The sequence below is a fragment of the Haliaeetus albicilla genome, chromosome 25, assembly GCF_947461875.1.
Source record: "Haliaeetus albicilla chromosome 25, bHalAlb1.1, whole genome shotgun sequence".
NCBI lineage: Eukaryota > Metazoa > Chordata > Aves > Accipitriformes > Accipitridae > Haliaeetus > Haliaeetus albicilla.
This window is the reverse complement of record NC_091507.1, coordinates 637,164-660,692: the sequence shown is the minus strand read 5'-3', so window position 1 is coordinate 660,692 and position 23,529 is coordinate 637,164. Positions and strand designations below refer to the sequence as shown.

At 39.5% G+C, this 23,529-nt stretch overlaps 2 protein-coding genes across 3 annotated transcripts in view; one reads left to right on the top strand and one right to left on the bottom strand.

Moving 5' to 3' along the window:
• The window catches only part of CTPS2 (CTP synthase 2), an 82,000-nt gene extending 78,663 nt beyond the window's left edge, over positions 1 to 3,337 (bottom strand). For both annotated transcript variants that reach the window (XR_011322164.1, XM_069770313.1), the window contains exons 1-2: positions 3,296 to 3,337; positions 353 to 556 (exon numbers count right to left, since the gene is read on the bottom strand). Coding sequence is in view for 1 of the 2 variants with exons in the window: in XM_069770313.1 (XP_069626414.1) it covers positions 353 to 518 (166 nt within the window). In the remaining variant the exon portion in view is untranslated. The remainder of the gene's footprint in view (positions 1 to 352; positions 557 to 3,295) is intronic.
• A 349-nt stretch (positions 3,338 to 3,686) lies between these two features.
• On the top strand, positions 3,687 to 21,918 carry SYAP1 (synapse associated protein 1). The gene is made up of 9 exons (XM_069770312.1): positions 3,687 to 3,998; positions 8,567 to 8,685; positions 10,823 to 10,889; positions 12,486 to 12,559; positions 12,917 to 13,056; positions 14,803 to 14,948; positions 18,125 to 18,183; positions 19,188 to 19,335; positions 20,876 to 21,918. The coding sequence occupies exons 1-9, from the start codon at positions 3,773 to 3,775 to the stop codon at positions 21,001 to 21,003; spliced, it is 1,107 nt and encodes a 368-aa protein (XP_069626413.1). The 5' UTR covers positions 3,687 to 3,772; the 3' UTR covers positions 21,004 to 21,918.
• Positions 21,919 to 23,529: the final 1,611 nt, after the last annotated feature.

The window sequence follows — 23,529 nt, the reverse complement described above, 5'->3', positions numbered from 1 at the left end:
CCTGGCTGGGCATGAGAAGCTGAAAAATCCTTGACTATAGTCTAAACACTACTGAGCAACAACTGAAAACATCAGTGTTATCAACATTCTTCACATATTGAACTCAAAACATAGCACTGTACCAGCTAGTGGGAAGACAGTTAACTCTATCCCAGCTGAAACCCGGACAACACATAGTAAGGAACAAACTTGCATTGCAAAATAGATTATAAAATGACTAGTGACTACCACACACTATTGCTTTTCAAAAAAAAAAAACAAAACCCAAAACAAAAACAAAAAAACAACCAAAACACCACATTACTGTGAATACAAATATTTATACAAAAGGGAACAGCACTGCCCTTCATACCATGTTCATATGGTGAAAAGGTTCCAGCATCTATGTTTATATAAGGATCAATTTTGATTGCAGTGACACGTAGACCACATGATTTCAATATGGTGCCAATGCTGCTTGCAATGATCCCTTTGCCAATGCCCGAGATGACACCACCAGTTACCAGGATGTACTTCATTGGAAAATCAGCACAAGCACTGATCTCGAGCTGGAAATCTAAAATGACAAAGACATACATCTGATGAATGCAAATTCATGTCAGGGAAGAACACAGCCTCGGTATGCAAAGACTCTAAGTTGAAACGACCTTTGGGAACAGACAACAAAAACGACCATTTTGGAATCTGGGAATAGGATTCATCTCTCCCAACTTACACACCAATATGTAAGCTAAGCACCTAAATCCACTCTGCAGTCAGTGGAAAAACAGATACCCTGTGGAGATGCCAGAGGCACAGTTCATCTGACATATTCCTGTCCCGTGACAGGAAAAGCCAGCTACCTTTTAGAACCACAAGTTAGGCAAGATGAAGCTCACCCTGGATTCCTTCTAAATTAGTTAATAATTTCACATTTGTTTTGAGAAGTTAGCTCAAAGATTGTTCATTGCTACATTAGCCAGAACACTCTCATTCTCTACCCAGTAGCTTTACTTTCAAAAATAGTGACTGTAGCTTCAAACATCTATTAAAATCAGAACGTTATACTATCCACTCATTTTTCAGCAGCTTTCACTTCTCCAACTCACAGTGCCTCAAGTATTTCACCAAAAGTCCTACAATATCCTACAGATCAATGGAACATGAGACCAGGAAGGAAAAACTGAACCAAAATGTCCATATCTGTACTACAGTACATTACTGTTCAAAAGCCTAGAGTTCTTCATTCACATGCCTACCCATTCTCCCTCTCCAAGTAATTACTGTGAGAGAAAAATCAGAAAAGAATCATTTAGCATCTCTGGACTATGATGCAGAGTAAGTGTTGATGCTGTACTAGAAAACAATATTGTATCTGTTTTAAGTTTTCAGATTTAGAGAAACACCTGATGTTAGGACACTCATTAGTTAGCATCATGCATTCAGAACAGCAACCCTGGATAGAGTAGCTCTGAGACCTAATGGCATGGCCAACTTGTCAGAGTCTGCTTCCCTGTCTAGACCTCAAAATAAATGCTTCTTCACAGGAGAGGACTATGAGTACTCACAAACACTATACCCTGAGGATAGAAAGGTGATAGTTAATGCATATTATGGTGCTGAAGCCTTGATCAGATACAACATCATTATTTCACAGTGCTCTACAATAGTACTAGCATAAGCAACAATGGCTATTCAGATACAGAAACTTCCTCTCTTGAAAAGTTGGTTCTTTATAAGAAGCCTGGATAATTAAAACTGAAAAAAAAAAAAAAAGGGGACCTGCTATGAACTAAGAGATTCAAATATCATACTTGGTAAATCATGACTGCAGGGGGAATAATCTAATAGATGCTAATATGGCTATGCCACCTTGCACTGTGTACGAGTACGAACGGTAAGGGATCCAGAACTACTAAAAAAAGATGAGGAGGAGACCACCCCCTAAAAATTCTTCTAATTACTATCCTAACTAAAAACTCTTCCATCACCCTTCTTGTTGCTATAGTCTGCTGTCTGCATCGACTGCTGTTGATGTTGTCCCTGCTAGTCTCCTACTTCATCTGCCTTTCACACAAGCATAGATTTTTGCCGCCATTTCTCCACCCCACCTGAAACAGGATGATGTTGTGTGTATCTCATCCATAATTGTATTCACGTTACCTTCAGGCAGCCGTAGAGGCTAATCGCTGGAATAATTTTTGAACAATGACAGCATGGCTCACCACAGACCAAAAGTTCTAGGGTCAAGAAAATCTTTCCTTACTTAAGCACCTAATTAATCCAAAACAACATGCAACAGCACATGATCTAACAGCACTCAGTATAAATCAAGCAGTATGGTTCTTCAATGTCTGGCAGTAAGCAGCAGCTAGTGAATGAACATTTTAACTCTTCCTCTTAGTACACTAAGTAACATAAACAAAGGCCTGGGTCTTCAGGGAACAGAGTTCAAGAACATAACAATGCTTGTTTTCAATGCTCTTCTACTTCTTGATAATAGGCATTAACAAATTATTATTTCCTTGTCAATATGGACAAAAGGAAGACCACAGACATCAAAAGTATTTAACTCGGGAGAAAATGACCATCAGGAATTAACTTTCCCCCGCCATTTAATTTTAATATGTCATTTTTTTTAATAGCCTAGATTTTAAGATTTGGAGCCTACCTCCTGTGTTTCAGGCTCCTCCTTCACAAACCAGCTAATGTAGTTGTCAACACTAACATTTCATAATCACCTAACCCATTTTCAAAGCTATGTTCAGAAAAAGAAGGGGGGAGAAATTATTTCAACAGCAGGTGTAAGCCTTGAGTACGTGCAACTTCAAAACCCTTAAGCCCCATCACCTTGCCTACAGGAACCGAAATGAAAAGCTCGCTAGGATTTTAGCAAGGACAGCCATTTCCCAGAAGCTTAACACAACGTTCACTTGCGGCAGAAGCAAAGAATTCCAGGTGGTTTGGGAAGCGACTCGCAGAAGAGGGAGGAAACGGAGTTAGGGGAGGGGAAGCAGAGACAGAGTACTGCGTGTTGCTGGGACCGGACAGCAGCAGCAGCGGAGAGGAACGCGAATTACTCCCTTCGGTCGTCTCGACGGGAGCTGGCTGGCTCCAGCGGGGACTTCGAGCGCTCCACCGGGAACTCCGCACCGGCCGAGCCCGGGCGAGGGGGTGCCCGGGAGAGGGGCTGCCCGAGGGCGGCCGCTGAGCGGAGGCCGGGCCGGGCGGCAGGACGGCGGAGCAGCGAAGGAAGGGGAGCGCGGCGGCGGGACGGGGGCTGCGACCGCAAAGCCGCCGGCGGCCTGTGACTTACCGCCCCGCGCCGACTTTTTCTGTCCCCGACGGCGGGCACTCTCAACCCCGCTGCCCGCCGCGGGGTCACCGCCGGGGACTGCCGCACCGAAGCGAGCCCCCCGGGGTGGGGGGGGGGGAGGAAGAGGACGAGGAGGCGGCACCTCCCTGAGAAAGGCGAAGCCCGGCGGCCAGCCCGGCGGCCAGCCCGGCCCCTCACGGCCCGCAGCGGCCCAGCCCGCCGCTTCCCGCCGGGGCGCGGCTCCGTCACGCCAGGCCCGGGCGGGCGCGCGCGCTTCCCGCCCCTCCGCCGGCGGCGGTGGCGGCGGCGTGGCTCCTCCCACCCCGATCCGCTGCCCCGCCTATTCCCCCGCCCCCTGCGGCGGCGCGGCCGCCGCCCTTCCTCCGCGAACGGGGCGGAAGTGGCGTATGCGGAAGGAGCGGGCGGCTGGCCTGCTCGGAGCGCCCGTTAACGGCCGAGCGCGGCCGTCGCCGCGCCATGTTGCGCGGCCTGGGCAGCTGGCTGGGGCTGGAGCGGGCAGGTGAGGAGAAGCTGCTGCCGGCTGAGGAGAGGAGCAGCCCCGCGGAGGAGGAGAAGGCGGCGGCGGCAGACGCGGAGGCGGCCGTGCGGAGCTCGGAGCAGGCGGAGCTGCAGGCGGATTCGGAGCAGGCGGAGCTGCAGGCGGATTCGGAGGCGCTCCTCAGCCAGGCCAAGGGACTCGGCAGTGAGTGTCCTGTCCTGTCCTGTCCTGCCCTGCCCCTCCCCTCCCGCACACATCGCCGCCGGGGGCCCTTCGTGCGGGGGAGAGGGTTGAGTGAAAGGAGGGCTTCGATGCTGGAGAGGTGTGTCGCGCCCAGGCGTCCTCACGCGGGGAGTGCTGCTGTGGGTCTGGTTTTAAAAGAAAAAAAAAAAAAAAACAAAAAAACCGTGGTCTTGGCAGCAAAACTCCCCTCGTGTGGTGAGAGTAGCACGGGGTGGCAACTGGAGGAGGGAAGGTAGACCGGATTAATGCGTGCTTAGAGGAGAAGTCACTGGTACTGACCAGTGGTACTTTGAGCAAAGCTGTGGTCGAGCTAAACAATTACAGACAGGTTTTAAGATGAGTTAAGCACGTTTGTTCTCAATTCAGCAAACGTAAAAGAAAAACCGCTTTTCAGCTAAATAGCAACAACTCTAATGTAGCTTGCGCAGTGACGCAAAATGGGCAGTGCAAGTTTATGAGGTGACCTGAAGGCTTTTTTGAAAACAGAAAAAAACCTGAAGCATATCTTTCCAGATGTAAATGCTAATTCAGGTTAGGCTAGCTAGTTTGGAAAATTATCTTGGTGAAAAGTTCTGAAAGTCATTGCTTCCTACCCTTTTCTATTTTATATTTTCACATATCTTTTGTTTTGCACCTCTTCTAAATCACATCTGTTAACTGCAGTCTATAGCATGCACAACTACCATGTGTTTCGCAGGGTGGAGTTTTTCATATAGCTTGTCCAGTCTCTTCCACAGTTCTGAAACGATCCTGTGCAATTGATAAAGCTGGAATTCTCTAATTTCATCTTCATTTTTTCTGCATTTCAGAGATTCGTTTTGAATAGCAGTTACTGGCAATGAGAAATATTTGATTGAGTTGCTAACGATTCTGTGCACTGTTAAAGGATGTTGCCTCACTGGAAATCAAAAAAACATAAAAAAAAAAAACTGGATGTTTAAAATATGAACCAAGCAAATGGCTGGAAATGTTCCTTTCGGTTATCATCTTTTTCAGAATTGTTAGTAAATGAACAGCATTTCTTTAAGTATCTGTTCTGTTGTCACTATGGGAGAAGTGAAGTGTAGGTAGTACAGTTCTGTACTCGTTGCTAAAGTATGGGGTTTTTTTACTGGTGCTCTGAAATGCTGGATCAATATCATCTGAAAGGTTAGTCTGAGATGGTTCTTTACTGTGCTTTGCCTTGGGCTATCTGAGCTGCAGCAGTTTATCTGTATAGTTTGGTCAAGTACTTGTCTGGCTGTTGTAAATCGATCCTAATCTGGTAGGCACTCTGCTTGTTCAGAAAGGGAAAAAAGACTTTGAATTTCAGGGGAAGTATAAGTATTGACTGTTACAGATATAAAGGTCCATCCCATAATTTGCTCTGGAAGTGAGAATTTGCTTTAGTTAATCCATGGATTCATCATCTGTGACACCAGAGAAGATTGCGGTGGAAAGGCTTTTTTATAAGGATTTGGCCGTCACTGTTTTAACACATGGTAACTCTAGAAACATCTGCATGACTAATAACCAGGGTAGCTGCATGGAAAGACTGCCCTAGCACATAAAGAATTTTACTGGTAAAACAGCCTTACATAGATTATTTTTTGCTCGTTATCGCATCATTACAAAGGTTAGGAGAGTTTGTCAATATGAACTAATAAAAATACTGCTAGATGCATATGGTTAATACAGGCATAGATTATAAGAGGCAGGGAAAGTTTCTTGGCCGTCTGAAAGTGGAAGTGTTGCTTTCCACCACTAATTCTGTTTTTCTAAGGCCAAGTACCACCTCTGAGGTTTTGTAAGTACCTTAGTTCAGAAGAATATTTGCCCTTGATGGAAATAAAAAGCATTTTGCTCTTCAGACAGGTTCCAGGACAGGCCAAAACCACTTTTCCCAACAATACCAAAACGTTGCTGGACAGCAAATGTTTCGGCACCTTTTGCACCTAAAACAATGGCGTATGAGAAAGTTTCCAGGGATACATAAAACCACCAATAAAAGCTGGTAGGGAGGAAACAATCCAGTAGGCTGCTGCTTCCTCTACTGTCATAAGGGGGATAGTATATGTGTCTCTATCTAAAGTGTAGAATATAGGCCTTTTTTTTTTTTTATACAATGTGAAGTATATGATGAGTTGTAAAGCCTGATAACAGATATAAAAAATGCTAGCGAGTACTTGAAGGAAGTTTGGTTGCCACCAGTCTGTGGCTTAAGTGGAAGTTGCATATAAAAAAACTGGCTTGTTTAAGGGCTGGCTAGACCTCTGCATGTTTCAGTATTGATTTGGTGATATTGTAAAGAGAGAATATTTTATGCATCACAAAGAACAGTCAGCTTTCCAAAAAGTGCCGTAAATGTTCCAAAGTAACTCGTTCTAACAGTGGCTAACAACTGTGTTAAAACAACTCACTTGTTTTTTGCATGGTGAGGTTATTTCATACATGTCTAACCCATAAGGAAACTGGAATTTTTGTGAGGTCTTGAGAAGGAAGGTGGGTTTTGTTTGTTTGAAACAGAAGCGCTGGTTGGTGGTTGTTTTGGTGGTTTTATTTTATTTTTTTATTTTTTTTTAGAAGTCCCCTGTATAAAAGTCAAAGTTGATTTTCTGGAATAACTAAAATATTCTTACCATTGCACATGCTTTGCATTCCTACTAATGCATCAAATATGTCTTTGATAGTTACTACACAGTTTAGATCCACCATTGCTACTTCTAACCTTAGAATTAGAAGAGAATAGACTATTACAGTGGGAAGGGACCTACAACTAACATCTAGTCCAAGTGCCTGACCACTTCAGGGCTGACCAAAAGTTAAAGCATGTTGTTAAGAGCATTGTCCAAATGCCTCTTGAACACTGACAGGCTTGGGGCATCGACCACCTCTCTAGGAAGCCTGTTCCAGGGTTTGACCACCCTCTCAGTAAAGAAACGCTTCCTCATGTCCAGTCTGAACCTCCCCTGCTGCAGCTTTGAACCATTCCCGTCGTGTCCTGTCACTGGATCCCAGGGAGAAGAGCTCAGCACCTCCCTCTCCATGTCCCCTCCTCAGGAAGCTGTAGAGAGCCATGAGGTCACCCCTCAGCCTTCTTTCCTCCAAGCTAGACAAGCCCAAAGTCCTCAGCCGCTCCTCACAGGACATTCCTTCCAGTCCTGTCACCAGCTTTGTTGCCCTCCTCTGAACGCCTCCACGGACCTTCACATCCTTCTTAAATTGTGGGGCCCAGCACTGCACACAGTAATCAAGGCAAGGCCATACCAACGCTGCATACAGCGGGATAATCCCCTCTTTTGACAGGGTGGTCGTGCTGTGTTTGATGCCCCCCAGGATGGGGTTTGCCCTTTTGGCTGCCAGGGCACACTGCTGGCTCCTGTTGAGCCTGCTGCCAACCAGCACCCCCAGATCCCTTTCTGCAGGGCTGCTCTCCAGCCACCTCCTCTCCCAACTTATAACTCGTGCCTGGTGTTACTCTGTCCCGGTTGCAGAATCTGGCATTTATTCCTGTTAAATTTCATGCCGTTGATGATTGCCCAATGCTCCAATCTATCTAGGTCCTTCTGCAATTATTATATCATTGTATTTACTACGGCACTTGCCAATATTTTATCATTGTATATTCTGTAACTGTGGTATTACAGTCATAATACAACTGTTCAAACGTAATAAAGTGCTTGTGGCATAAACGATACCAATGTTGTTTTAAGATCCTTTGTCAATAAACTGATGCTTAATGTTTCTGAAGGTTTGCGATACGCATCTTGTTGCTTGCAAGTTTGTTCTCCTTAATTAAAAATTAACAGTACAATGCAACTGCCCATGCTAGGTAGTTCTTTCCCTGCCACCTTTCTTCACTTCAGCACTACTAATGTAAAAAATGCTAGTTAGTCTTTGGAAGTATTTGTTACTGCTGTTCTGACGCTGAACATACTCATAAAAATAAGCAAACAGGGCCACAGCGCTCCTCATGGAGCTAAAAAGAGGAAGACAATGCAAAACAGAAAAGGGCAAACATCAAAAGAAAGCTTCTATCTTAAGACTTTTGAAGGTATCTCAAGTGTTACTTGCCTGAAATTTTTCATGCATTTGCTGCCTTACTTCATGAGACTTCATTGTGCATGTTGATATTCTTAAATATATAATTCTGTTTTAATACTGTTGCTGAAGTTACTTTATTGCTTAATGTCTCCAAAATACTTAAATGAAATTAGGAAAGACACATTGCTTCAGAAAATTCATTGGAAAGCAATATTTCAAAGACCATTAGGAATGTTTGATTTAGTAAACAAGATTCAGGTATATAAGTTTGGTTTACAGAAAGTTGTCAAACATACAGTTTGATCATCATCACTAAAGAATATGAACTAGAAAAGCATAAATGGGGTTTTAGGAGTTCTTTGTAGGCCAGAAGCTGGATTAAATGATTTTGAAAGAAGCTTTCCAGTAAGTATCCAAATGTCTAAAGAGAAAGGAAAATCAGTCTAGTAAGATAAGTGGATATAAAGAAGGCTTTTTTCAGGTCTTTCTCTTCTCATCTGTGAAAGGTTACCTCTTCAACTTTGCCACTGCTGCTACAAAAAAGATAACTGAATCCGTTGCTGAAACAGCACAGTCGATAAAGAAGTCTGTAGAAGAAGGAAAAATCGACAGTATCATTGATAAGGTATCTTTATTTCTAGATACTTGATCTGAAAGATCTGTTCGCTTACTGTTGTTGTAACACATGGCAAATCTGGCATGTGATAACATTTTTTTTAAGCTGACTTTAGGAATTATGTATTTGAAGAGCAGGTATCTCCTGTCACAATAAATGATGCAACTGAAATGTTTATTCAGGGCAGACATGCCACAAAATGGTCACTCTGCTTTATTCGGTACTGCACCTGTCTTCCATTCCTTAAGGATGTAGAAAGACTTTCACTGCAGAAAGGCCAGAAGAAAATACAAAAAGTGCTGACATAGGAGGAAAGGCTGGAAGAATTAGTAGACAGGCAGTTGGGGGACGTCTGAGAGATGTATGGGTTTGGTTTTTTGCCCCAGTTTATTTAGGTTGAAAGAAGAATGCTATAGCTTGCATCTTAAATGCATCTGCGAAGCAAGATTCAGAATTGGGTCAGCTTTGTGGATGTTGTATGCGAAGACCCTAGAGCTTTACAGGCACGGTTTCATGGAGACCCAGTGAGTTAATGGAATAGCTCACTGCTGTCCTGTTCTTTCCCCCACTCCGACCCTGCAGCTTGTCTCTTGCCCTCCCCGTTCCTGGCTGCCAGCTCCAGCTGCTTAACTTCTGCCAGCAAGTGTTCTTCCAGCACTTTTAAGTCACAAGCTTGGCAGGAATTAAAAAAAAAAAGGCAGGAATAAGTGCTATGTAGTGTTTTGCTGTGTTTGTTAGCGAGGGTCGCTTGGAAGGGGAAGGGGAAGGGAACTGGCCAAAACCATCCCAGCTGTAGTGGGACTGTGCATCCAGGAGTGTCAGATGTGGGAGATGCAGCCAGACCCTTCATCCTGCTCCTGTCTCAGACACCCCTTCAGGGGAACTGAAGTGTTGGTGCTTTTTTTTTTTTTTTTTTTAAAATACAGTGAAATTCAATTTCTGGATATAATTAGTGTTCATGTTGTCTTCCAAATTAATTATCAGATGACACTTTTAAAGTTCTGCTATGATCGAATTTTGTCTCCAGATTTCATTGACTTTTTAGTGACAACTGTCTACATATAATAGCAGAGTTATATGTCCTACTACAGTATATTAGAGTCTAACGTAATTTTGATCCACATCAAAAAGGAAAAATCAAGTAAGAAGGTTATTTGGTAATTTAATACGCAAATAATCATGCTCATAAGAAACTGTAGCTAAGTACCTACAGCTTATTTTATGCATAAAATACCATTTTCTTTTTTCTGTGAATGCCTTAGAGTAATATGAATTTCCTGTTTTGACAAATAAGTTTACATATAGGAGAAACAGGATTATAGCTATATCATCATAAAGCTTTTTTCTTATACCATATAAATTATTTTATTCCATAAATACCAAAAATTCATATAACTTACAACCAGGAGGAACAACAATGATCTATTTTGTATAATGGGCACCACCACAGTTCTCTCACTGATGTTAATCTTGAACTGAAATGCTGGGTTGTTGAAGAAAAAAAAAATCATAGGAATTTTTCAGGATTTAGCTTGAAGATTTGCATGCTTTTTGGCAACTTGTTAAGCCAAAGACCTCACTGCATAAAATTTGTATTTTGAGAGCGGTATTCATTTCTAGCTTCATGGGCTTTTTGCCTCTGCTTTCAACTACAGAACAACATTTGCATTGTTACTTCTAGATTATGGCATGCTGACTTCTGAGACCATTCTCCATTCTTTAATTCTAAATTCAGTATAGGATATTTCTGAACGTAGTTTAATGCTTTTAAAACATGTTTGAATAAGTCAAAACAGTCTATGTTGTCTGGGTTTGATATGGTAAGGCAGTAAGTGTATATACATAGTATGCTGATGTTCGAATTATCAGCTAGGATTTTCCTTTTTTTTTTTTTGTCCCCTGAACTTGATAAAACTATAAATATAATCTTGAAAACCTACACAACCGTTTAAACTTTTAAAGGCAAAATTGAATGTTTCAGTAAAGGAGAATGTATGATTTACATGAAACACCTTTAACTTAGAATAAAGGCCACCAGGGATATAAGAATATGATCCTGCAATGTATTTGAAAGCACTTTCTGAGTGAACATGAAACAGGAGGAATGATTTTTTTTTTTATTGTTGTTCCATAATTTTTATTTTAGACAATTATTGGAGATTTTCAGAAGGAACAGAAAAAATTTGTCCAAGAGCAGCAAACAAAAAAATCAGGTAACGTATGCTTTTTTGATAATACATAACGTTACATGAGCTAGAACTTGCTGGAAGCTGGATGATTGAGCTGTAGCTAAACAATCTATCAAAACTCTTTATTAAAGAAAACTGTTTAATGAAACACATGATGGCAGAACTCAACATATATCGTGGAATAGGAGGATGACATTTTTAAGTGAGGTTAGTGTTACGTTATCTAGTTGGTTTAGATTTGCTTTTTTAACCAAATTCAGCTTTATGAAATTAACTCAAAGATCACTGTGCTAGCAAAGCTGATCTCTTATTGTTGTTTTGAATGTTAAGCCTGTGTATTTATTGAAAACAGGCATGCTGATTACTTTTGAGCTTTAGCAATCATGTCACATTTTCGTAATGAAATTAAAAACATGGGTTAGGGTTTGCACTATAGTATTTAATTAGTTTTGCTGTAGGAGTTGCTCTGCTTACATTAAAGGCTTAATTGCTCTTTTGCTTTCCCATAAATCATTTGCTTTATAATTATCTGTGATCTAAATCCTTTGAGTTATCCACCCATGTACTATTGACATCAGTGGATCTATTTGGGAGTTTAAAATAAACACAATTTTTTTTTTACGTTGCATTTCATCATTGGGTTTTATCTCTTTTAATGTGTTACCTGAACGCAATAAGCAGCAAGGCTGCTTACGTGATTGCGTTGCCTGTATTTCTTTTTGTCTCTGTTAGTAAACTTTGGCATCTATTAATGTATTTCTACAAGTTTCATGAAAATAGGTAGCTAGATAGGTGAAAGAAGGAGTAACAGATGGCCTAACAGAAAGAAACATTAGCATGAGGTGTGAATCCATGTGGGTGAAAGATCTTGCTGATATCAGGTGCATAGGCAAATAAGCATCGTTAGTTTAAGTGCACAAGAATTATTTGTTAACTGTTACAGATGCATCACGATGTCTCTGTAGGCTGAATTTATATTGACAGTGAAGAGATTAATAGATTTCTATACAACTACAATTGTTTATTTTCCTCTATGTACAGCCTACAGAACTATTTTGGAAGTATCTGTGTAAATATGTAAATCAGCTGAACTTGAGTATGTTATTCAGTGTATAACATCTTGTAACTTATAAAAAATTTTTAACTTATTTTTCTCCATCATTAAAGAATTAGTGTCTTCTGGGTGTTAGAAAATTAATACAATAGTAAGTGATTTTGAAAACTTTGTCTGAACTAAGTTTATGTGTTTAAAGTTAATCTAGAAATTTCTATGTGCAGGCAGCTTAACCAGTTCTACAGCACTGCTTCAGTGACTAAACTAAGAGGCACCAAGTTCTGACTGGTGCACACTTCAAACAAATCCCTACAGTTTTAGATTTACAATAACAGAAATCAGCAACCAGCAATTTTTTTTTATTTTTTTTTACCTCTGATAAGCAAAGATCCATTCCTAGAGTGTCTCTCTTATGCCATGAGCTTAGTTTAGGAAAAAGGAACAATGAATTGGCTTACTGATGTAAGTCTACTTATTTTTGTGACGTTATATGTTACTTTATTTAAGGTGGTTTATTTTTTTTTAAAGTAATACACATGCAATTATTTTCCTCCTTTCAATAACAGAAGCAGCAGTACCTCCCTGGGTAGACAGCAATGAAGAAGAGACAATTCAACAACAAATACTGGCCTTATCAGCAGTAAGTATTTCGTTTCCTGTAAGATTTTAAATTTTTCTGTTGGAGAGGTTAAAACATCCTTTTCCTCCCCTTCCCCCCCCCAAGTAAGTTTGGCTGGCATTATTAAATTATGTATTTTCAATATACTACTTTTAATGTGTCTGGCACTGCACTGATCATGTGCAAGAGTAAATAGTTCTTTCAGTATCAACTTGAGCCAAAGTAGATCCCCAATATAATTTTTTATTTTTATAAAGGCTTTACAGCTTTGTTGTATGCTAGTTATGTGAGAAGTGGGATTGCTTTGCTGGTCTTGTGTGTGAAATATGATACCCTTTTTCTGATATCAGTTAATGACCATAAATATGTTCTTCAAAGGATAAACGAAATTTTCTGCGGGATCCTCCAGCAGGCGTGCAGTTTAATTTTGACTTTGATCAAATGTACCCTGTTGCAATGGTGATGTTACAAGAAGATGAACTTCTCAATAGGATGAGGTTTGATCTCGTTCCCAAACAGTAAGTAATTTCTGCTGGTAACTATGTATTGTTGTACTTTTAATGTGTCTGTAAACATTCATAAATTACTCCTTTTTCTTTTCACTTCCTTCAGTTCTTTCTTTATGTACTTCCTCTGTATATATTTTACATCTGTTAATTTCACATGCATGTAATACTGCACATGCATTGTGGTTTAGCAGTTGGAGGAAAGAACAGAAGTAGATCTGTTAGACATTCAGAACTAATAAGGGCCTGTTGACTTAAGAGTGGGAGAGGCCTTAAATTTTTCCATGTCCAGTGTGCTAAATTAATTGAAAATCTTTTTCCCAAACAAAGGTAAAAGCAGCAACAAAAACGTTCAGATCTGTTGGTGTAACTGACACCCAGAAACGTTACTAGAGATAGTCAGAGGTCCCCTGGAGACATGGTAAAAGAATGCATCACAAAACAGCAGCAACGCAAGCAAAAAAACCTGGTTTTGAATAGGCAATGGAAAAAGCTCTGTGTTGCGACTGCCTTCCTTCTAGTGGACCTAACTAAAAGATCCATAAGGTCTTTGTGCCAGCAGTTATGGCCTGTTCCAGTATGGCTTCTTGATCCCAGCTTTATTCCAGTGCTGTTCTCCATCCTTGTCCAGCCCCAGACTCTGCTCCTAAAGCTCGTTTCACAGGTAAACTTTCTTGTTAAGTAGGAGTTGCCAACATTAATCTCCTTGTCTAAGGATGGAAACAGAAAAGAAAACATCTTTTTTTGTGAGCTTTTCTCTCTTAAATCTCCTCCTTTCATGAACCTTCCCAGCTCCTCATTTTATTTACCTCCTTCCCTGCTGCTCTTTGCTGCTGTCAGTCCTAAAGCTCTGCCTGTGTTCTAAGTCTTCATCAGATCTGTCTCTGATAGTCCATCTTCAGCCTCTGGTCATGCTGTCCTTGCTTATACTGCCACATTGCTTAATAGGGGTTTTTTTCCTGTTCTTAATCTCAATAGTCACTGTTTGCCTGAATGGGCAGGAAGGTAACTTCACTCTCTTATTTCTTTCTTTCTTGACCTACGCACCTTCCTCCCCACAGGCCTTGCCATTTCTGACTTCTCTTCCCTCTGGGTTAAAGTTGGGTCTTTTCTTGCTTGCTGGAGGATTATCAGAGGGAAATGTTACCTAAGAAATGGGGTAGTCTCCCATTTATCAGAGCTGGTCGTTTCCGAGATGGCATTTTCCAGTTACTGAAGGTCCTGCAGACATGCTGAAAGATGTGAAGGTAGTGGAATAGTTCTGCTGCAATCTAGGAACAGCTTCTGCCTGTAGATCAAAGATGTTCCAGTTCCATGTCAGGTCTAGGGAAGATGTAGGTGAATATAGTTTGGCAATGATAAGAGTGTTGGCTTTAGAGAGGAAGTAAAGAGAACAGGGTTATTTGGCTTGTTGGGTTTGTTTAGATAATTTGGCAAGAGAGATGGAATAGCATTATATTTTTCTAAATTGTGTGTTGCTACGTGCTGTTAAGCTTTTTCTGAAGTCATATCATCATTTTTATTATTATTATTATGTTCAAGTCCATTGTAACTGTCTCGTAAGAGATCAAGAACTTCTACAACGATGGATTTTTTTTTTAAACTGTGTTAATGTCACAAATACCTTTTTTAAATTTGTACTTAAATGGCAGCTATGTCTACTCCTTCCCTCTGCAAATTTAATTTTATTTCATTGCTAGGTTGTAAAAGGAAGCATATTTCCAAATGTAGTAATCAAAATCTGTTTGTCCTCTCTAGTGTAAAGGAGGAGGTGTTCTGGAGAAATTATTTCTACAGGGTATCCCTAATTAAACAGTCTGCGCAACTCACTGCACTTGCAGCTCAACAGCAAGCAGTAGGAAAAGAAGAGAACAAAGGCAGAGAAGAGGATATCCAACTGAAAGGTATGGGAAGGATTTGTTTAGCACAGCTCGTTAAGTTAGTCATGCATGCCGACTGTATACACCAGGTGACATCGAATTTTTATCCTCGGTTTCCTATTAAATCGGGGCTTCTCTCGCCATACTTCATGTGTTTGTCCAGATGGGGGAGGAGGAGGCTCTAGTGCTTTTAAGCCACTTTCCAATTTCAGCCAACTTTATCAGTAGAGTGGAAACCTCAAGAGATGAAATTTTGTACTTGGCTTGTAACAGCTCAAGACCACTAGTGGTCTCTGGTGTGCTTTTTGATTTGTCAGAAAGAAGTAGGGGGGTACCTTTAGTTCACCTGATAAGACAGTAGGTACTAACCAACCCAGCCAGCTGGCACATGGTTTGCTCTTGGCTTTTGCTTAGGTTTCAGGCCAAGGAGAAGTTAGTGAGCGATATGAGGGTAGAATTACTGTGGTGGTGAAGGCAGACACACATGCAGGATGTGGAAAGGCCCATAATGTGTTGTAGAAATGGAGGAAGATGGGGACCAGGAGTCTACCTGGCATTCAACCTTGAGATGAAAAAGCCACTTCAATGTAGGCGTCTTCAGTTACATTGATCAGTTTATACAGATGATTCTTACTGACCCTCTTATGAACCACTGGGCATCTTTATCTGCATGCAAACAAATTCCGCAAGCAGGAATATATGCAGCTTAAACAGTATAAAGCAGTTACTGGCAAAGACACAAAGATAACTAGGAGCTCATTAAATCTTAGCTTAAGCTAGGTACGCTCACCACCCTGGTAGGACACCTGAAGAATCTTGGCAGGCTGTTTTGATTTCTGCTTCTGCATATCATTGCTTCGGTAAACCAATTTCAGAAGAAAAGAAGGCTGCTGCTGTTGTGGCTGACTGGCTAGTCAAATTGAAGTTACTCCGTCATTAATTACAGAGCTGAAGGTTTCCTATATGCCAGCTAAATAAGTACGTAAATGAGCGGTCTTAAACTGTAAGTTCCTAGGGCAGTATAGCTTTTTTTTTTTTTTTTTTTTTACCAGTACTCACATTTGCCAAACTATGGCTGTTTTAATTAAAGTGTCTCAGCTCTACAGGAGAGATGGCAACCGACCCTATGAACAACAAAACTGTCATCTTTGAGTCGTCCAAACCCTTGGAAATTGCCAGTCAAAGAGAAAGTTGCTGGGTAGTACCCAAAGAGTTATTCTAGTAAAATTACCGTTGTGATTGAAAACAAAACATATCCTCATTTAAAAAAAAAAAAAGGGGGGGGGGGGCACTGTCTTGTGGCCTGTTGTAGATCTCATACAATTCAGAAAACCAGTATAGGATATGCAGATAGATTTACTGTCCTAATGGCTGTATATTCTGTAATGGCAAAGATACATTTACCAGACTGTAGTAAAGACATGTTTTGTTTGATTCGAAGATTGCACAGATTTGGGAAGCTCTGAATCATGTGTTATTTTTGATTTAAATAATCTTTTTGAAGGTTGGATTCCCTAATTGGAGGCTAAAACTGGAAGTAATTGCCTGTTGGTAACTCTTCGTAATGTTCAGAGTTTCTTCTTAAAGCTGACTGATGTCTATAAAATAGAATTAATTGCCTTCCATTTTTATCTCTTGTCTGTCTCCTCCTTACCTGCTGTTTTCACAAAGTTAAATTAGCATGGTTGATGTGAAAGGAAAAAAGAAGGGACAAATGGAAGACATTCCGTGTTCTAGTGTAGAGACTATATAAGATCTATAACAAAATGCCAAGTTCTAGTCCTTCTCCAGGTATTAGTAACTACGAACTTGAGAATGAAGTTACCCCCAGGGGCAGACAGCACAGCAGCAGTGGAGGAGATGTTGCCAGGCCAGTAGATCCAGAACAGGGCTAATGGTATGTTAGTCACATCGGACTGGTGCATGGCCCAGTGCAGAGCTGCTGTGCCGCTTCTGCGTGAGAGCAGCAGATGGAGCTTGAGGCACCTCTGTAGTGCGGTGCTTTGGGCGCTCGGTGCTGAACAGCGAAGAGTTAGTGCCATGTTCTACAGCCTCCCTGAGCAGCGAGTCCTGGAGCCTCTTTGGCTGCGGTGTTGGGTGCAGTAACAGATCCTCTGAAGATGGGGAAGGGGAAGGAAGAGAGAGGATGGGACAGAGCAGTGGGCATTGAGTAGATGAGCTGTATAAGCAGTGACAGCTACCAATTAGGGAATGATTTTAATTCAAATGGATCTTAATCTTAAAAATTAAACCTGAAAAAATTCCCCCTTCAGGAATTGCTGAGTAAGCAGGAAGTGTCCATCTGGGCACACTGCAGTAAGCAGAGCTGCAAGCTCAGAGCTGCTTTGCATGCTTAAACAAGTAGAACTGCTAAGCAAGCACTCTGTCACTACCACAACCTGCCTTGTATATAATTGTTCTTGCAGCCACCTGGCTCTTTATTGTGATGTCTCTGCCCTGCTAGTTGCATGAGGAAGAAAGCTGGGGTGTTCCTTTACCTGCCAAGAATAAGATCTGTCCTTGCTTGTAAACAATTGTTGGTCTTCCTAGCACCATGCTACTAAATACAGAATGGGCAGTGAGTTTTCTTAGGAAATTGGGAACAGCTTCTAGGGTTTATGTTTTTCAGCGACTTCCTTTGCCCGTGTGAAAGAAGGTAAGGCTGCAGTGTACTCTTCTTGTGCGTTAGGAGTGTGCATACAGATGTAGTCTGGTACACCTAAGACATAACTAGTCCCCATGTCAGTAGTAGTACCTAACCAGGGGAGTTTGGGAACTTCTGTGCATAGGCAGAAACTGGATCTCATGACCAAATCTACACCTTTGTAACTTTAAAAGATCTTGTGACGTGTGGTGCAGTCTGTTAAGTGTTTTATAGAAGACGTTCTTTCAGATTCCTAACTGTTCCTATTTATGTAGTTCTTTGGATCGTTTTGAGGGGCAGAGGGGTTCCTGTGATTTAACTTTGGAGTCATAATGAGGAAATGGTTTGCTAAATTTGCCTTAATTAAGAATAGAAAATTGCTTCTCTTCCATTTTGTTGTTGCAAATGCTTCACCTATGGCTGAATTAAGCCTTTAACCACCAGAATTCCTTAAAACTTAAAATACAATATTTCCTTGTACATTTAATAGCTATGCAGATTAAATGAGATCTTTATATACTTAAATGTAATCTACCTTTTTTTCCCCTCTTGACAGAAACAGTACGGCCAAAAACACCGCCTGTTACAATAAAGCCTCAAATAAAATCTCAAGAGGTAAAGATGCTGTTAGATTTTAGCTGGTATCTAGTATGTGAAACTGTTACTTAAGAGGTAATTATGCATCCTTTTGAGAAAGTTGTGCTATGAAACCATAATAATATAATATCTGACAGTCCTAACCTGCTGCTGTTCTGCTGTGATGCTAATTTTTAGTGCATACACTTTAAACTCATTTTCAGTAGAAGAAAGAGTAGCTTATCTGATGAACATTCTCATTAGTATCCTGCACATTATAATAAAACATGGTTTTACTCTGAAGGGTGACATTTCCAAAATGTTTGGAGCAGAAGGTTTGCACTGTATTTACATACAAGGAATACCTTCATGAAAATATATCTATGTACCACATTCTGTCCAAATCTTCAGCAACTGTCAGGCTTAAGTATAGGAAATCTAAATGATGCATTGCAATAACGACATTATTTTATTGCAATGGCAAGAAGAGTTTTGCTTGATGCTGCAAAAACCTTTAACTTAGACACGTAATGACCCTTGTTCATTTCTGAATTGTAAAATCAGTACCAGAGAACACTCTTGGCAGAAGCAGAGCTATGCATTCACTTGCCAATAATAGGCAGTGGACTAAATCAAGCCAGAAAGATTTCCAAAGAATAGTCCACTCTTAATCTAATTTGAGTGTAGAAAACTGTTACTGAATTGTGGTCAAAATTTAATATTGGTCTTAGATACTGTTCTAAACTACTTATGAGTTTATTATTATTTCTGAAGTTTACAAAAACAGAATTGAAGTTGTTAACACAAAAAGGAGCCTAGAATGAAAAGCAGATAATTTTCAGTACAACTATCTAACATTTCTGTCTGTACAAAAATACTCTGAAAGACAAATAGCCCATAAAGAAAAATAGTTGTCAGAGTAATGCATTTGGTTTAATTTTTTGCTGGCTCTATTTAAAAGGCAGTCAGTCACATGAGTGGAAGTATTGGTGACCTTTTTCTCCCCTTTTTGGATAAGCTTATATAAAACTGTCTTACTGCAGGATGAGGAGGAGATTTCCACAAGTCCAGGTGTATCAGAATTTGTGAGTGATGCTTTTGATGCCTGTAATCTGAATCAGGAAGACCTAAGAAAAGAAATGGAACAACTGGTGCTAGACAAAAAGAAAGAAGAGACTTCAGTAGTAGAAGGTAAAGCTATTATTACCTTCTGTATCTTAAATACAGCAATTCTAAGATAGGTTGATTTAAAAAAAAAAAAAATTGTAATTCGATTTAGGAAAGTAGATTCATGACTGTTTTTCAAAGTGTATGAAACAACCTGCAATGAAATATTGCAGAAATTAATGATACTTCTCACTGCAGTCAAACCACGTCTTACACAGAGAGGAGTTTGAATCCAAAGAACCTAACAATTTTTAGGTGGGTCTTTTATGAATGTGACAGTGGACTATTTTTTTCTGTCTACCTCTTCCTTTCCCTGCCTTCTCTTTCACCGGTCCTTATGCGTATGAATTTTTCTTTCTTTAATTGACATCCTTGTAGGTAAAGTACAGTATTTGGAAGTCAGGCTGTGTTTTCCTCTTGTGACAACAGCTAAAAAGGCAGTATTTGCACCAGACTCTGAGCTTGCAGATGCATCTGCTGTAAAAGGGTTACATGCATTCAGAACAGTTAAAATTTAACAAATAGCTTTGAGAATGATGAGAAGAAATAAAGAGGGGCTTATACTTAAATTATTCAGAAGAACTAGTATTAGTGTAAAAAGCATAAAAACAATCTGTGATGACGTGACTGGCCATACACAGTGAACAATTTACCATGAAGACACTTGTATATGTAGATGTGTACCATAATACAATTTTCAGAATTCATCTTAATAATGTGTTTTGGGTGTTGCTGAATCCTTGTTTTCTGAAATTGTTATTTTTTCCAATACATAGCCAAGCTTGAGGAATTCTAGTAAATAATATCAATTCCTTGCATCTAGCTTTTTGATGGAAGTGTTTCAATAAGTCATTAATGTGTAATTTGTTCAGAGAAATCTCAGCTGGCCTTAGTGACTTGGACTATGGAATTACGTACCTTCATACCTAGGCTGAAGTACTAACCAACATGTAACACATCAAACACCCATCTCCTCCCCCATACTCTTGCATACGATAGGTAGAGCTAGTTAAAACAGAGATTAACAACACAGGAACGCCTTCTGACTCATTTTTTTTGCCCCGAAGTATGAAATATTGTTACCTTTAACCCTGATTAAATGAGCTTGCCTAGCTACAACTGTCAGTGAGAATACCTGCTTCTTTTTTTAAATTATCCACAGTATTTGATCTTGATTTTATTTTTTTCTTTGGTAACAGTATATTCAACAAACTTAGGAACTTCTTTTTTTTTCTGGAGATTGAAAAGTACAAAGGGAGATTCAGTTGATAGACTGGAAGACTAGGAAATGAGCTTGCAAAGGGACGCTTGTTATGACTAAGCTGTGTATTTGCTTTTTATATCTTTATTATAGTATGCACATGGGAATATAGACTTGTGTATTGATTAATTCCTGTCCATGGTCAGTAAGAAGATGAAATTTTTGAATTTTTTTTAGTTTTTAAGGAGAAATGCCCTTAAGGGGGATGTAAGAGAGATTCAGTGCAAATTCATCTAGTTTTATATAAATAAGCAACATTCTATATTATCAAGTTAATTCTTACACATCATTTATCTTTTGTAGAAGAAACTGCTGATTGGGAAAAGGAATTGCAACAAGAGCTTCAAGAGTATGAGGTGGTGACGGAATCAGAAAAGCGTGATGAAAACTGGGATAAAGAAATAGAAGAAATGCTGCAAGAAGAAAATTAAGCATTTTCACAAAATCACTATAACCCTAAGTTTTTTCTGAGGACTGACATGGATTTCTGCTTTCATATTTTGCTTACAAAAGATCTTTAAAAGACTCTAAAATCTTTATAATTCCCTATGGGGATACAACCAGCATTTCTGTTCTTTATATGAGCAGTTTCTGAACTTCTGCATTCTTCAGAAGAAAAAAAAAAAAAAACAAAACAGACAGACACTGCAGGTTATATGTCATAATTAAAAGTGATAACATTATTACATGAAGCAACAGTCTAGTTTGAGGTATTTGGCATTTTTAGGTGGTCAAGAAGCTCAGCAAAGAGATTTCTAAATCTAAGAATCTCAATTTTTTTGTCTACAACCTTCTGTTTGGCATGTAAAAATGGATGTAGTAAGTAACTTAGTCCTCGAAAATAACTCTCATCACATTTGCACTCTGATGCCTGTATAATCTGTAAATGTGTACTATTTTTAAGGTACTTGTAGCTAGTAGCTTTCTTGTGTATTTAACTTCCTTAATGTATGTAGCCAAAGAATTTATAGAAAACCCTATCAAATAACTTCTGATAATTTGTTAAAAAAACTACTATTTCAGACTCCAGAAGAAGTACTGATTAATTATTGATCAGGTATGATTAACTGGCAAACATTTAAGTATTTAAATAAGAACAGAGTTATTAACTGCTTGAATTGAACTGTTGTTTTTGTTAAATCATCATTTTAAGATATTGCCTTTCCCTACAGAGAGAAATGGTTTAATGCATTCTTTCTTCAGAAGACTCTTAACAATTCCATTTAATTTTGCTGTCTGACTGAGAGCAAATTAAATGTTTCTCTTTATGTTAAGTGCTGAAACTTTTCTGTAAAAACTTTGCCTGGTTTGGACATCTTTATTAAATACTGTAGATATGTATAAAATTGCCTCATTTCTTTGGAGGGAGGGCAGAGTGGGGGGCAAACATACTTCAGACACAGATTTCAAAAATATACTTTGTCGCAGTGCTTAAGACATGGAATTTAAATAAAAAATAGTTTTCTTTAAAAGATTTTCTGATTCTTCTTAGGCATCTGGATGTTTCCTGTAGTTTTACCATTAAGTCAGTATCTTTCTGTATGTATATGAAAATTTGATGTTCTATTTGTCTATTTCATAAACTTCTGTGACAAAACATTCATGAATTTCCAAATACGAAGGAAAAGGGGTAAAATGAAGTAGGTAGGAGCCATTAAGCACAACTGAATTATAGGCATGTTACACAGAGTAAGCTCTGTCTTAATGACATAATTCTGCAGAAAACTTTTGTAAAGAGACTGAAAACATTATAGCTGTAATTACTGAGTCAATATTCATCCTGTGGCAATTGAAAAGAGCTAAGTAGTTTAAACTACTGTTACTATAAGAAAGGGCTATGTAAAATTGTCTCTATTAGCAGCTTGGACAGAAAGCCCTCCTGTATTTCTCATTATGGAAAATGAATTGTTTTAAACCTGCATACATTTGGCTTCTCAAATTAGTTTCTTTATTACCATACACTGTCTCAACTACAACTCATCTTAAGCACAATTTGTATTCTTACAGTGTTTTTCACTTTTAGTTAACAAATGCAAGGTAAGTCGTGGTAAATAAGAGGTACTTCAGGACATTTTTATATCTGGGATTAATTAAAGGCCACAGAAGTTAGATCTGTTATGCTCCTAAAAATCAGACTACTCAAAGCTTTATGTTTACTCTTGACAAATACAACTGCTCACAGATTTAAGCCGGAGACATTAGGATCTGTCTGCTGTACAGTTTGACACGCCACCTTCTAAAAAGATGGGTAGTTCTATTCTCATAGTGGCAAATCTTCCCTAGATGATGAAGAGCTCAAAATCACTGCTCCAAATATACGCTTTCTTAAAAACCAGCCTGATCATTACTAGTGTTGTCAGATTATATGATGGGCTTATTTGCATGGGGTTTGTACATCAAGTCTCATCTTTCTTTTCATGTAAGCGTAGCCTGTATAATGGTTATAGATACTAACCTCTATGTCTGAAAAAAGATGGCTCCTACATATAAAACCTTAGTTTTCCAAGTCTCATGAAAAGCAAGTATGTCTCAAAAAAAAAAAAAAAACAAAAAACCCCACTATTTAAATTTGCATTTTAAAAGGAAATAATGCAGCAAGGCTGAACCTGACTTGAGCTCTGATATTTAAAGCCTCCTATCAGAAATCATACTAATATTTTCAAATATGCATATCTGGTTTTAACCTAGAAAGCTGAAATAACTTTTGTGTAATCCTGCAGTTTTCAGGACTGGCCTATGTCTTTCAGTTAGGTTAGTGCTACAAGTGCCCAGCAGTTTTTATTGTGGGTGGTAAGAGGGAAGGTGTCTGCATTCCACTTGTCATACAAGATGAACACAGGTAGAGTTCTTGACGTTCATGGTGAATTTTGCAGGCCTTTGTAGTCCAAATCCATCATGATAATATATTTCATAAGCAAGTATGCTGGTGTTTTCTTAACAACATCATTACAAGCACT